The sequence below is a fragment of the Paramisgurnus dabryanus genome, chromosome 8 (genome assembly GCF_030506205.2).
Source record: "Paramisgurnus dabryanus chromosome 8, PD_genome_1.1, whole genome shotgun sequence".
In the NCBI taxonomy this organism is placed as follows: Eukaryota; Metazoa; Chordata; class Actinopteri; order Cypriniformes; family Cobitidae; genus Paramisgurnus; species Paramisgurnus dabryanus.
Window position 1 is genome coordinate 2,847,333 of NC_133344.1, and position 12,684 is coordinate 2,860,016.

At 41.8% G+C, this 12,684-nt stretch overlaps 1 protein-coding gene across 5 annotated transcripts in view; it reads left to right on the forward strand.

Annotated features, from left to right (window-relative positions):
- LOC135771664 (protein NLRC3-like) overlaps positions 1–12,684 on the forward strand; it is a 141,527-nt gene that overhangs the window by 85,270 nt on the left and 43,573 nt on the right. For all 5 annotated transcript variants that reach the window (XM_065281994.2, XM_065281995.2, XM_065281993.2 and 2 more), the window contains 2 exons: positions 7,644–7,739; positions 7,927–9,708. In XM_065281994.2, the coding sequence (XP_065138066.1) occupies positions 7,644–7,739; positions 7,927–9,708 (1,878 nt within the window). The remainder of the gene's footprint in view (positions 1–7,643; positions 7,740–7,926; positions 9,709–12,684) is intronic.

Genomic DNA, 12,684 nt, shown 5'->3' on the forward strand with positions numbered 1-12,684 from the left:
TACTTATGTTTTTATTTTTATATGTAAATTAAATAAAATCACCATTGTTCTAGGTCTGTGTCAGCTCTCCTCCGTTTCAGTACAGCTGTGAACTTCACTAATGTCAAGCTCTGAGTAGTGCAACAATGTGCTGTCCCAGCAACACAAGAACAACTGCTCTGTGACAGTATTACACAACGAGAGTCCTTTAATACAATCTGTGAATAAATGACATTAAACAATATCAAGAATAAAGAATCAATGTTATTTGTAAACTGATTCTTAATATGACACATGTAAACTCTATTTACTAGGCTACTGTCATTAAACTGAAGCACTTATGCACAGATGTAGAACCCACAAAAACGTCTGCTTAAAATGCATTTTAGCTGTCTTTTGTGTTTTCATATACACTCAGTTTATGTTGTTTGACTTTCTCTTCGACCTGAAACAAGTCGCCCTCACCATGATCTCTCATGAAGTGACCTGATCCTTACCAAAAAACTACTCATAGTCAGTAACAATCGTATTCCTGTGCCTACATTGCAAAAACAAACACTTTAGGCATAAGATAAAGACTATACTGTAAGTGTTTACTATTTAACTAAATAGATAAATAATACAAAGATCAATATGAACTGGTCAGAAACAGAGATGAGGATTTAGCATGAGATGAGAATACTTAACGTACTCTCAAAGTTGTTGATTTAACTTTAAAAAAACACTTCTGCTTCTTACTGTTAGGTAAGACAGTCTGTCTTGCAATACGATTAACGTCATTCGCGTTAACGTGATTCACGTTAATCGCGGTAATCTCTTGTAAACAGCGAGTGTAATGTGTGTTATTTTAGCAATATTAATTTATGAAACAATATGAAATAAAGTAATAACTTACACGTATATCCCGCATGCTTGGTTGATGACGTGAAGCTTCATTTCAGTTGATTGCGCAAAAGGTGTGCAATGCTGAGCTCCTTGAGTGCTGCGCTCTTGACAGGTTATGATCGGTTAAATGGTGAGCTCGCATCTGATTGGCTAAAGAGTACGAGTGATCCACGTTGGAGAAGTGCGCTGCCATCAATGTCTCAAAAAACACACACACAAATCCAAAGCAATTCACACACGAAAAAGACGATTTGTACATGATCATGATTATCGTCATGATAAACTCAAAATGTTAAACTTTTCGTACACAGTTGTATATTTGTGAATTGTTATTTCATTTGTGAAACGTATTTTATGAATATGTATGTTTATTTTGTGTATGTGAATCGTTTTTTGTGAATATATATATATTTTTTCGTGTATGTGAATTAGTTTCCATGCGTGTAATTTTGCTACACGTGTGTGCATCATGTTTTTTGCATGAATGATTATTGAGATCATTCTGCTTCCATAGGACTGGTCCTTACAAGTCACTACCTTCAGAGGCTAGGCGAGGCTTCTCTTTAGCATTCAAAGAACATGTAAATGGAACAGACTAGCAAGTGCACGTCATTACGTCAGTGAAAAGGTGTGCTTTCGGCGCTGCACGCATAGGATTGTGGGTGATTTTAGAGTGTGGGGAGTGTGAAGGCTACACATATGCATCATTTCCTGTATATGGGATATTTCTCGAATGAAGGACTCACTCATTGGTTGAAATTCTGAGGATCCTCGACATTGGAACAGTCCTTCGAGGGATGTCGATGAGAAAAGAGAACAAATCAAGATTCTTAAGAACGTAGTTTTGAAAACATTTATTAGGCCCAGTCTGGATTACAGTTATTTTCTCCGCAACCTTCACCAGGGTAGTTTTTATTTTGATTTGTCAAAAACCCAAACCATGCTCCAATACAAAAGGAAAAAATGATTCAATTATTGATTATAAAATGAAGTCATCATAGGATTTAATTTCCTCAAAAAAAACAGCATTTGCTTAAAGGGATAGTTTACCCAAAATAATTTTCTCACTCTGTGTAACACCCGCCACTCATTCATCCAACGCCCAGAGGGCCGAATATTGACTGTGCTCTTACTCTCTCCATACTTCCTGTGTTTCACTGTCTTAAGCCCACATTTGAGACTATGATGGTGCGAAGTATTGCCAGCTCACCACTGTCTCTACCAAGCGTTTTTGTCATTGCCTTCATTGTTTGCTACGTGTATGATTACTCCCTGTTTTTGACCTTGTTCTCTTGGATTCTGTTTTGGACTTGTTTGATATACGGACTGCTTATTTGTTATCGATCCCCTGCCTGCCTTAGCGACCACGATTCTCTGCCTTTCCCATTGTTTATACTGTGTGTCTCAATAAACCTCTGCATATGGATTCTACCACTCCTCCGAGTCCTTCTACGTTACAGAATACTTCGCCTGGCCAGAATCCAGCGGAGATGTCACAATTACAGGCCGCGTTCGCTTACCAGAATGAGATGATTGCCAATTTTCAAACCCAGCTCTCGTCACTACGGGGCGTGAACGACCATCTCATGCGGTACATCCAATCTCTACCCACCAACCAAACTGAGACGGTAAGATTATCCTTACCGGATAAGTTTGATGGAAAAGCGGAGAAATGCAAAGGGTTCATACGAACGTTATATTTTGATAACCAACCAGAGGCCTTTGAACGTGATAATACCAAATGCTCTTTCATGATGTCATTATTTACTGGAAAGGCTTTAGAGTGGGCTGCGGCCGTATGGGACCAGGATGAGACGCTACGTACATCATTTACTTACTTCTGTAAACAACTCCGTGAAGTTTTTGAGTATCCAGCTGGTGGACGCGACGTATCCATGCAGCTAGTGGATATCAGCCAAGGTAACCGCACTGCTTATAAATATGCTGTTGACTTTCGCACGATCGCAGCACAGAGTGAATGGAATGAGACGGCGTTAAAGCCGATGTTTAAGCTGGGTCTTCACCCAAGGATTCAGTCAGAGATTGCGTGTAAGGATATTGACATGGATTTGCATCAACTAATTTCTATGGCCATCCGCATTGATAACCTGCTTTGTAACAGCCCCACAAGCCCTCTGACCATGTTAACATCTGCATCTGCTTTGAGTCCATCTGAAGCCGCTGAACCTATGCAAATTGGATTCACAAAACCATCCATGGAGGAACGGGAACGGCGACGCATTAACAGGCTTTGTTATTACTGCGGTCAGGCTGGACATCAGTGCCGTTTCTGCCCAAATAAACCCTCTTCAAGCAAAGTGAGTATTAATTTCACTAATCTGCTTCATTGATGCTTTACCCTACTGCTAACCATCTCTTACGCAAGCTCTACCCAATGTGTTTCAGCGTTAATGGATTCTGGATCTGCATTAAACCTGCTTCACCATGAATTGGTTCATCAACTTCAAATCCCTCTAGTGCCTTGTATACCACCCATTAATATCACTGCTATTAATAGCCAACCCATTGGAGACGGTATTACCCATCAGACAATTCCTATTACAGTCAAGATTGGTCTGTTCCACACTGAAACCATCTCGTTTTATGTCACTAACATACCTCAAAATCCAGTTGTTCTAGGAAATCCATGGCTTGTTATCCACGACCCACAAATCTCATGGACCTCCAGAGAGCTGACTAGGTGGTCGTCTTACTGTCAGAATAATTGTTTACAAGGTCAAATTCACTATTCATGTCTCACCACAAGTGTTGAAAGTCCTGTAACCAATGAGTCAGTCTATATTCCCAGAGAATACCAGGGATTCAGTGAAGTCTTCAGCAAAACTAAGGCCACTAAACTACCTCCACATCACCCCTGGGACTGTGCCATAGACCTTCTACCCAACACTTCACCACCTAAAAGTAAGGTTTACCCATTAACCATACCAGAAACTCAGGCAATGGAACAATACATCGAAGAGGCTCTTGCATCAGGTTTTATCCAACCATCCAAATAACCAGCAGCCTCGGGATTCTTTTTTGTAGAACAAAAGGATGGAGGCCTCCGTCCCTGCATAGATTATCGTGGTCTGTACTCTGTAACAATCAAGAACCGTTATCCACTGCCATTAGTCCCCTCTGCATTGGAACAACTACGTGAAGCCACAATCTTCACCAAACTTGACCTCCGTAGTGCATATAATTTAATCAGGATCAGGGAAGGGGACGAGTGGAAGACGGCATTTGTGACCACTAGAGGGCACTATGAATACTCTGTGATGCCGTATGGCCTTTGTAATGCACCGTCTGTATTCCAGTCATTCATAAATGAAATCTTCAGAGACATTCTTAATCACCATGTCATAGCATACATTGATGACATTTAGATTTTTTAGCATACATTGAAGACACGTGAGCAACACATAGAATATCCTTCACATGTTGAATCTCGTTTATTGTCAAACCAATTATATGTGATGGCTAAGAAGTGTGAATTTCATGTATCCAACGCTAATTTTCTAGGTTACAAGATTAGCCACCATGGAGTAGAAATGGATATAAAAAAAGTTGAGGCCGTTACCGAATGGCCACGTCCTAACACAATCAAAGAACTACAAAGATTTCTGGGATTCGCCAATTTCTACAGAAGGTTCATCAGGAACTATAGCTCCATTGCAGCCCCGCTCACATCATTACTAAAGGGTAACCCAAAGACAATACTGTGGACACCCCAAGCCCAGTCAGCATTTGACAGATTAAAGACTAGCTTCACCACTGCTCCAATACTAAAACATCCAGACCCTGAAAAGCCATTTATTGTGGAGGTGGACGCTTCGGATGTGGGCATCGGAGCAGTATTATCTCAGAGGCATGGCACGCCAGGTAAAACTTATCCATGTGCTTTCTTTTCCAGAAAATTAACAACAGCAGAAAAGAACTATGATGTGGGGTACATGGAACTACTTTCCATTAAAGAGGCCTTGGCTGAATGGAGACAGTGGTTGGAGGGAGCCCGCTGTCCATTTCAGGTGATCACGGAACATAAAAATCTGGAGCACATTAAGAGTGCAAAACGTTTAAATCAAAGGCAAGCCAGATGGTCATTATTTTTTATAAGATTTCAGTTCACAGTAACATATCGTCCAGGAAGCAAGAATGGGAAAGCGGACGCCCTATCAAGAAGATATGAGTCTGAGGAAAATGTCACCTGTCAGGGGCCTATATTACCACCGTCAGTGATTGTGGCACCGATCCATTGGGACATCATTGAGGAGATTCAAAGACAACAACAGAATAAACCAACATTGCCTGGATGCCCTCCATCACGTCAATATGTTCCTAAGGCCCTTCGCCAACGTGTCATGCAGTGGGTACACACATCTTTGAGCTCTGGACATCAGGGTATTCAAAGAACGGAGGAACTGGTGCGTAATTCCTTTTGGTGGCCAAATTTATCTAATGACATCTCTATGTATATTCAGGCTTGCAGTGTATGGGCCCGATCCAAAACACCACGAAAACTTCCAGCTGGTCTTCTGGAACCACTACCCATCCCGCAGCGGCCATGGTCTCATGTGGCAGTGGATTTTGTCACAGATCTTCCTTGTTCTGAGGGCTACACTACTATTCTGGTAATCTGTGACCGATTCTCTAAAGCCTGTCGTTCTGTACCGTTAAAGGGCCTACCTACAGCCATGGAAACTGCACAAGCATTATTTCAGCATGTTTTTCGAAATTATCGTATACCAGAGGATATAGTCTCTGACAGGGGCCCACAATTTACATCTCGTGTGTGGCAAGCATTTTGCAAACACTTGGACATTAATGTGAGCTTAACATCAGGTTATCACCCCCAAGCCAATGGCCAAGTGGAGAGAGTTAACCAGGAATTAGGACGCTATCTGAGGTCATACTGTAGCCAAGAACAGGAACGTTGGGCTGAATTCCTTCCTTGGGCGGAATACGCTAGGAACTCATTAACGCATTAATCTACAGGTCTCACCCCCTTTCAGTGTGTACTAGGATTCCAACCACCCATGTTCCCTTGGTTTGCTGAACCATCTGAAGTTCCTGCGGTGGACGATTGGGTCAGAAGAAGCAAGAGGGTGTGGGAGAGTGCCCATGTGAGGTTACAGAGAGCAATCAGAACTCAGAAGATTAAAGCCGATCGCAGGAGGCGTCCCCACCCCAACTATCAACCGGGTCAGAAAGTATGGCTATTCACAAGAAATCTAGAGTTGCGGCTACCCAGCAAAATCTCAGTCCACGGTATGTAGGCCCCTTTCATATTTTACAACAAATAAATCCAGTTACATACAGATTGGAGTTGCCTGCTCATTATCGCATTTCTCCTTCTTTCCATGTGTCATTGTTGAAACCTGCTCACCCGGCTCCTGAGACTGCCACTGAGGAGAGGGAACCCCCCCGCCACTGGATGTTAATGGAGCTCAGGCTTACCTGGTAAGAGATATCATGGATTCCAGAAGGCGGGGTGGCCGGCTACAATACTTAGTGGACTGGGAGGGCTACGGTCCTGAAGAAAAATCTTGGGTAGCCGCTAGGAACATTTTGGACCCATCTTTGACCTGGGACTTCCACCGTGCTCATCCCAATCGTCCAGCACCACTACCAAGGGGACGACCGCGAGGAACACCTGGAGGTGTTCCTAGGGGAGGGGATTCTGTAACACCCGCCACTCATTCATGCAACGCCCAGAGGGCGCCATCGCCCGAATATTGACTGTGCTCTTAGGGCGCACTCACATTATCCAAACCAAACCAAACCAAGCCCCAGCGCGATTGTCACCCCTCCCTACTCCCCCAGATGCACGCACTCACACTGTACTTCTTATCGATCCGAGTCCGGGCGCGCTTTCGTCATTAAGATGCGATTGTTTTGAAAAAAGCAGGAAGTAAAGCTCTCTCTTAACACTGGAACCCACCGTAATGATAAGTCTGTGTTTTTCATTCGGAGTCGTTTGGTGCGCGATTACAGACAGCCCTCTCACATGTCATCATATTGCTTAGTTCATCTGTCACGTGCGCAGCTCGGACATTCACGTAACCCCGCTGCGCGAATCAAAAGGTTTTTACGGAGGCAGATGAAGGTGAGTGGTCGCGCAGCTGACGTCTTCACCTTTTGAATCCAAACGTTTTGCCCAAGTGAACCGCGCTCCGGCCCACCTCTGCAACCCGGCCGTGGCGCGAATAACCAATCCGCGCCCGGGCACGGAACAGAGCGATCACACTAGTCAAACAAACCAGGCTTTGGGGGTCAAACGCGCCCGAGCGCGGTTTGGTTTGGACAGTGTGAGTGCGCCCTCACTCTCTCCATACTTCCTAAGTTTCACTGTCTTAAGCCTCCGTTTGAGACTATGATGGCGCAAAGTATTGCCAGCTCACCACTGTCTCTACCAAACGTTTTTGTCATTGCCTTCATTGTTTGCTACGTGTATGATTACTGCCTGTTTTTGACCTTGTTCTCTTGGATTGTGTTTTGGACTTGTTTGATATACGGACTGCTTATTTGTTATCGATTCCCTGCCTGCCTTATCGACCACGATTCTCTGCCTTTCCCATTGTTTATACTGTGTGTATCTCAATAAACCTCTGCATATGGATTCTACCACTCCTCTGAGTGCTTCTACGTTACACTCTGTTGTTACAAACCTGTATAATTTTCTTATTTCATAGCAGTGTAAAAACTTTAGACTTAATAAAGTAATGTAAAAAGTGTCACTGTGTGTAAACTGATTCATGATTCTCGTTCTTGTCATCCAGGCGAATCAGAACAGAACCTGACTGTAAGAGGAGGAAGATTGAGCAATCTAAGAATAAACCACAAGACTTTAATGAAAACATGAGTCCTTGTTTCAGGTATCATTTGATTTGATTTTATTCAGTAGTAGATGCTAGAAAATGTTGACCACAAGATTTTGAATAAAACTTCACATTTTACAAACCATTTCAATTTGTCCTTTGTCTTATGGTGCAAAAACAACATTTTGCTGTATTTTAACGCAAACTTGTGTGATAATCTGATATATTAATTTTTAATTTACAGCCATGAGTCTAATCTTGCTGAAGTCCTGAACACATTCAGATCAAATCTGGGGAAGAAGTTTGAGTGTTTATATGAGGTAACATCAAATAAGAGAAACCCAACACTACTGAATGAGATCTACACAGAGCTCTACATCACAGAGAGTGAAAGTGGAGAGATCAGTAATGAACATGAGGTGAGACAGATTGAGACACAATCCAGAAGAACAACAACAGAGGAGACCCCAATCAAATGTAATGACATCTTTAAACCTTTACCTGAACAACACAAACACATCAGAAGTGTGCTGACAAAGGGAGTCGCTGGCATTGGAAAAACAGTCTCTGTACAGAAGTTCATTCTGGACTGGGCTGAAAAGAAAGAGAATCAGGACGTCCACCTCATATTTCCACTTCCTTTCAGAGAGATCAATTTGATGAAGGACAAAACACTCAGTCTTTTAGATCTTCTTCATCTTTTCTTCCCACAAACAAAAGAAATGGAAATCTTCAGTGATGAATATAAAGTGTTGTTTATCTTTGATGGTTTGGATGAGTGTCGTCTGTCTCTGGATTTTCACAGCAGTGTGAGGTTGTGTGATGTAAGTGAATCAACCTCAGTGGACGTGATGCTGACAAACCTCATCAAGGGGAATCTGTTTCCCTCTGCTCTCATCTGGATCACCTCCAGACCAGCAGCAGCTGATCTCATCCCCTCTGAGTGTGTTGATCGAGTCACAGAGGTACGAGGCTTCACTGATCCACAGAAGGAGGAATACTTCAGGAAGAGAATCAGTGATGAGAGTCTGTCTGATCAAATCATCTCACACCTGAAGTCATCCAGGAGTCTCTACATCATGTGTCACATCCCAGTGTTCTGCTGGATTTCAGTCACTGTTCTAGAGAGAATGTTGAGTGAAGCAGAGAGAAGAGAGATCCCCAAGACTCTCACTCAAATGTACACACACTTCCTGATCATTCAGACAAACATCAAACATCAGAAGGACTATGAGAAGAGAGATAAAGACATGATCTTCAAACTGGGGAAACTGGCTTTTGAGCAGCTTGAGAAAGGCAATCTAATCTTCTATGATGAAGACCTGAGAGAGTGTGGCATTGATGTAGCAGAAGCATCAGTGTACTCAGGATTGTGTACTCAGATCTTCAGAGAGGAGTTTGGTTTGTATCAGAGGAAAATTTACTGCTTTGTTCATCTCAGCATCCAGGAACATCTAGCAGCTCTTTATGCTCACATCTCCTGCAAAAACAACAACATAAATGTGTTGAATAAAATGAAGAAACAAACTGAAAGAGAGAAGATTTCAGTGTCTGTTCTGTATCAGAGAGCTGTAGATGAGGCTCTAAAGAGTAAAAATGGACATTTTGATCTTTTTCTTCGTTTTCTTCTGGGTTTGTCAGTGGATTTGAATCAGAATCTCTTACGAGGTTTGATGACACAGACAGATCAAAACTCTCACAGCAATGAAAAAACTGTTGAGTATATCAAGAAGAAGATCAGGAGCACTCGATCTCATGAGAAATCCATCAATCTGTTTCACTGTCTGAATGAACTAGGTGATCATTCACTAGTGGAGGAAATCCAACATCATCTGAAGTCTGGAACATTAAGTGAAGCCAAACTCTCTTCATCTCAGTGGTCAGCTGTAGTTTTTGTGTTGTTAACATCAGAACAGAAAATGGATGAGTTTAATTTGGATGATTTTATTAGAGGAAAAAACAAAGCTGAAAGACTGAAAGTTTTTAAGAAGCTGCTGCCTGTGGTTTGTGAATTCAGATCAGTTCAGTAAGTGTGAACTTTACTCTTAAAACTTTATTAATGAAGAAAAACCTCACAAATCTTCAGTACTGCAGATGTCATACAGAGTTTAGTGGTCAGTGTTTGATGTTATCTGAGTTTATTTATTCACACAATAAGACTTCGTCAAGCATTGAAACAAATCACTAGTTGAAAAAATCATGCCGACATTCTTCCGCTTTTCCGCTTTACTATTTTATTATTGGTTCAAATTCAATAATGCTGTTGCACAAAAAAGTTACATTTTATTTGATCCAGGTTTAAATTTTTACAATAACTAAAAATGGATAGTTCTCCCAAAAACTTACTTTCATGTTGTTATAAACTTGTATACATTTCTTTGTTCTGATGAACATGTAGGAAGATCATTTTAAGAATATTTGTGACCAAACCATTTGCAACCCCCATTCACTATCATAGTATTCTTTTATCCTACTGTGGGAGTCAATGGGGCTCACAAACGTTTGGTTACAAACATTCCATCAAAATATCGTCCTTTTTGTTCATCAGAACAAAGACTTTCCACAGGTTTTTTTTATACAAATTTATACCCCATTATGACGCGAACCCACAGTGTTCTGTCGGGAATTTTAACTTTTATAAAACTAAAGCGTCTGCTCTCCGCCACTTTTATTTAGCGAGGGTGTAAAGTTGTGCAAGCTTGTTTAATCAATTGCTTTGAAATGAGCATGTTCAGTAACAACACAAGCAGCTGTTCTCCCACAGACTGCGCGTCAGTTTAAGCGTGGCCTAGCGTCATTTCTCCCACTTGTGTTTTAAACAACTCGCAAGTGGACAAAAGAGACTGATTAAAAACACCAAATATAAACGGGAATGTGTCTCTCTCGTCCACTTATAATACAATCGATCAAAGTGCGTCTTAATACCAGGTGTAAAAATGTTGTGAAGACACCGCGTGAAGGGGGTTGTCTGGTGTCACTACAGTGAGTGACCTGGGTCGCCATTAACAATCAATAGAGCACGCTCTGCTGGACAAACAAGTACATACATCTTTCAAAAGCACTTAATGTGTTTTGTAAGAAACATTAATATCGGTGGCATATCTGCAGCTTATATACCAATACAGATATATCTGTGACATGCTCATATCGGCCGATAAAATTGGCAAAACGATAAATCGGTCGGGCTCTAGTCAGCAGCTCCGGTGTGGATCCGGTCCGGAGTCGTCTGTTGTCTGGGACATATGCATAGATATTAACGTGCAACCTAAGCCGGCAGGAGTCATTAGTTGGGTTAGTAAAATAACGAAATTATAGCTTTTAAGAACAAAAAAGTATTTATGTAAAGAGATATATTAAAATTAAAAGGGCACAAATCTTCTCAAGTGGAAGTAATAAAGTAAAATAATGAATAATAATTATATATTAAACGAAAAATAACGAAAAATTAAAATAAAATAAAAGGCTGACTTTCTTCTTCTTGCATCCAAAAACACACTTCTTCTTTCGTGCCATTGTTGAGTTTTGAAATTAAACAAAGCTGTCGCGTGATGTGATGTTTGTAAGTTGTAGCGTCTCCCGCTGATTGACGGGTGGGCGGGTTTTCCGGGGGAAGTGCCCATAAAAAAAGTGATACGTATAGAAACCAGGGTATGACATCTAACGCGAAAGAGTGTAGGGACAGTGCTGCATTAGGTCATGCACTGCCACCAACTGAACATGACTAGGAATTACCTTTAGACAAGTTGTAAGTGCAATCTGTCAAAATCAAAAATATTCTGTCAAAGACTTTTCAGTTAACGTGACTTAGGGCTGGGCGATAAATCGATTTTATCGATTAGCTCGGATGTGTAGTTTACATCGATTTGTTTGCATGAAAATAATTTTTCTCTTTTACATCCGCTGACGCTCCCTTCTGGGCTCCCGTAGTTTCGAATGGGCTCCCCCCTCACATTCTTTTTCTTCTTCTTATGGATTTTTATGGCGGTTGGCAAACCAGCTTATATGGTGACAACCCTACCCTGTGCGTTTGCCATAGAAATTTACAAACAACATGGCAGAAAGCAGGGAAGAACTTGTTCCCAACAAACACAAAGTGTCATTTGTAATTAAGAATTGGTTCGGTTTTGCGGCATCAGATGCAGAACAAACAACACCCCGCTGCAAAGTATGTTTGAAGTCTGTTGCTAGCAAAGGTAGCAGTAAAGGGCGATTTATAGTCGTGCGTAGGTCCTACGGCTTAGCAGCGACGGCGTAGGTTCCGCATCGGTTTTCATTTATACTTGTGCGTCGCCGTCCGCGTCGACGTGCAAACACACGCGAAACCGCTGGTTGGCAGTAATCACGCGTGTGACCACAGTAGCAGCAGAAGTCGTCACAGAAGAAGAAGCTAAGCAAGTTAACCCACAAACGAAGAAGAAATAACAACTTGTTGTGTATAATTTGAGAAGACCAGCAATGATGGAAGTAAATAAACAGCGACTTATGTTGCAGTTTGAGTTAAATCACTCCTCAACTTGGCTCCTCTTTGTTTTCACCGTCTCAAACGGAAATATCTATGACGCAGTTTTTTTACCTGACGGAAGGGGTTCTGGTGGACCATTCACAGAGCTTGCGGTCTGAGTAGAGCCGACGCGCTGTTAGAAATTTTGTGAGGTGCGCGTCAGGCTACGCAGAGCTACGCACAGGCTACGGATAGCCTACCCCGTAGCTACGCCGTAGGACCTACGCACGACTATAAATCGCCCTTAATAGTGACCAATTTACGGTAGCACCTTAAACAGGCATGCTGTTGAGTGGGAGAGATGATTGGGTTGTGCTATACGAAATGAAAAATACAGCGGCAACACAAGCACACCAGCAGTTAGTATTTTATGATAAATATATATATATAGAATGGTGGTCTCTCACTCTGCTATGCATGAAAACACAAAGCTTGCGTATCCTGTGCATTGGATGCGCCAATATCTTGTCAAATTTCATTATTTCTATGTTTGTCATAGAA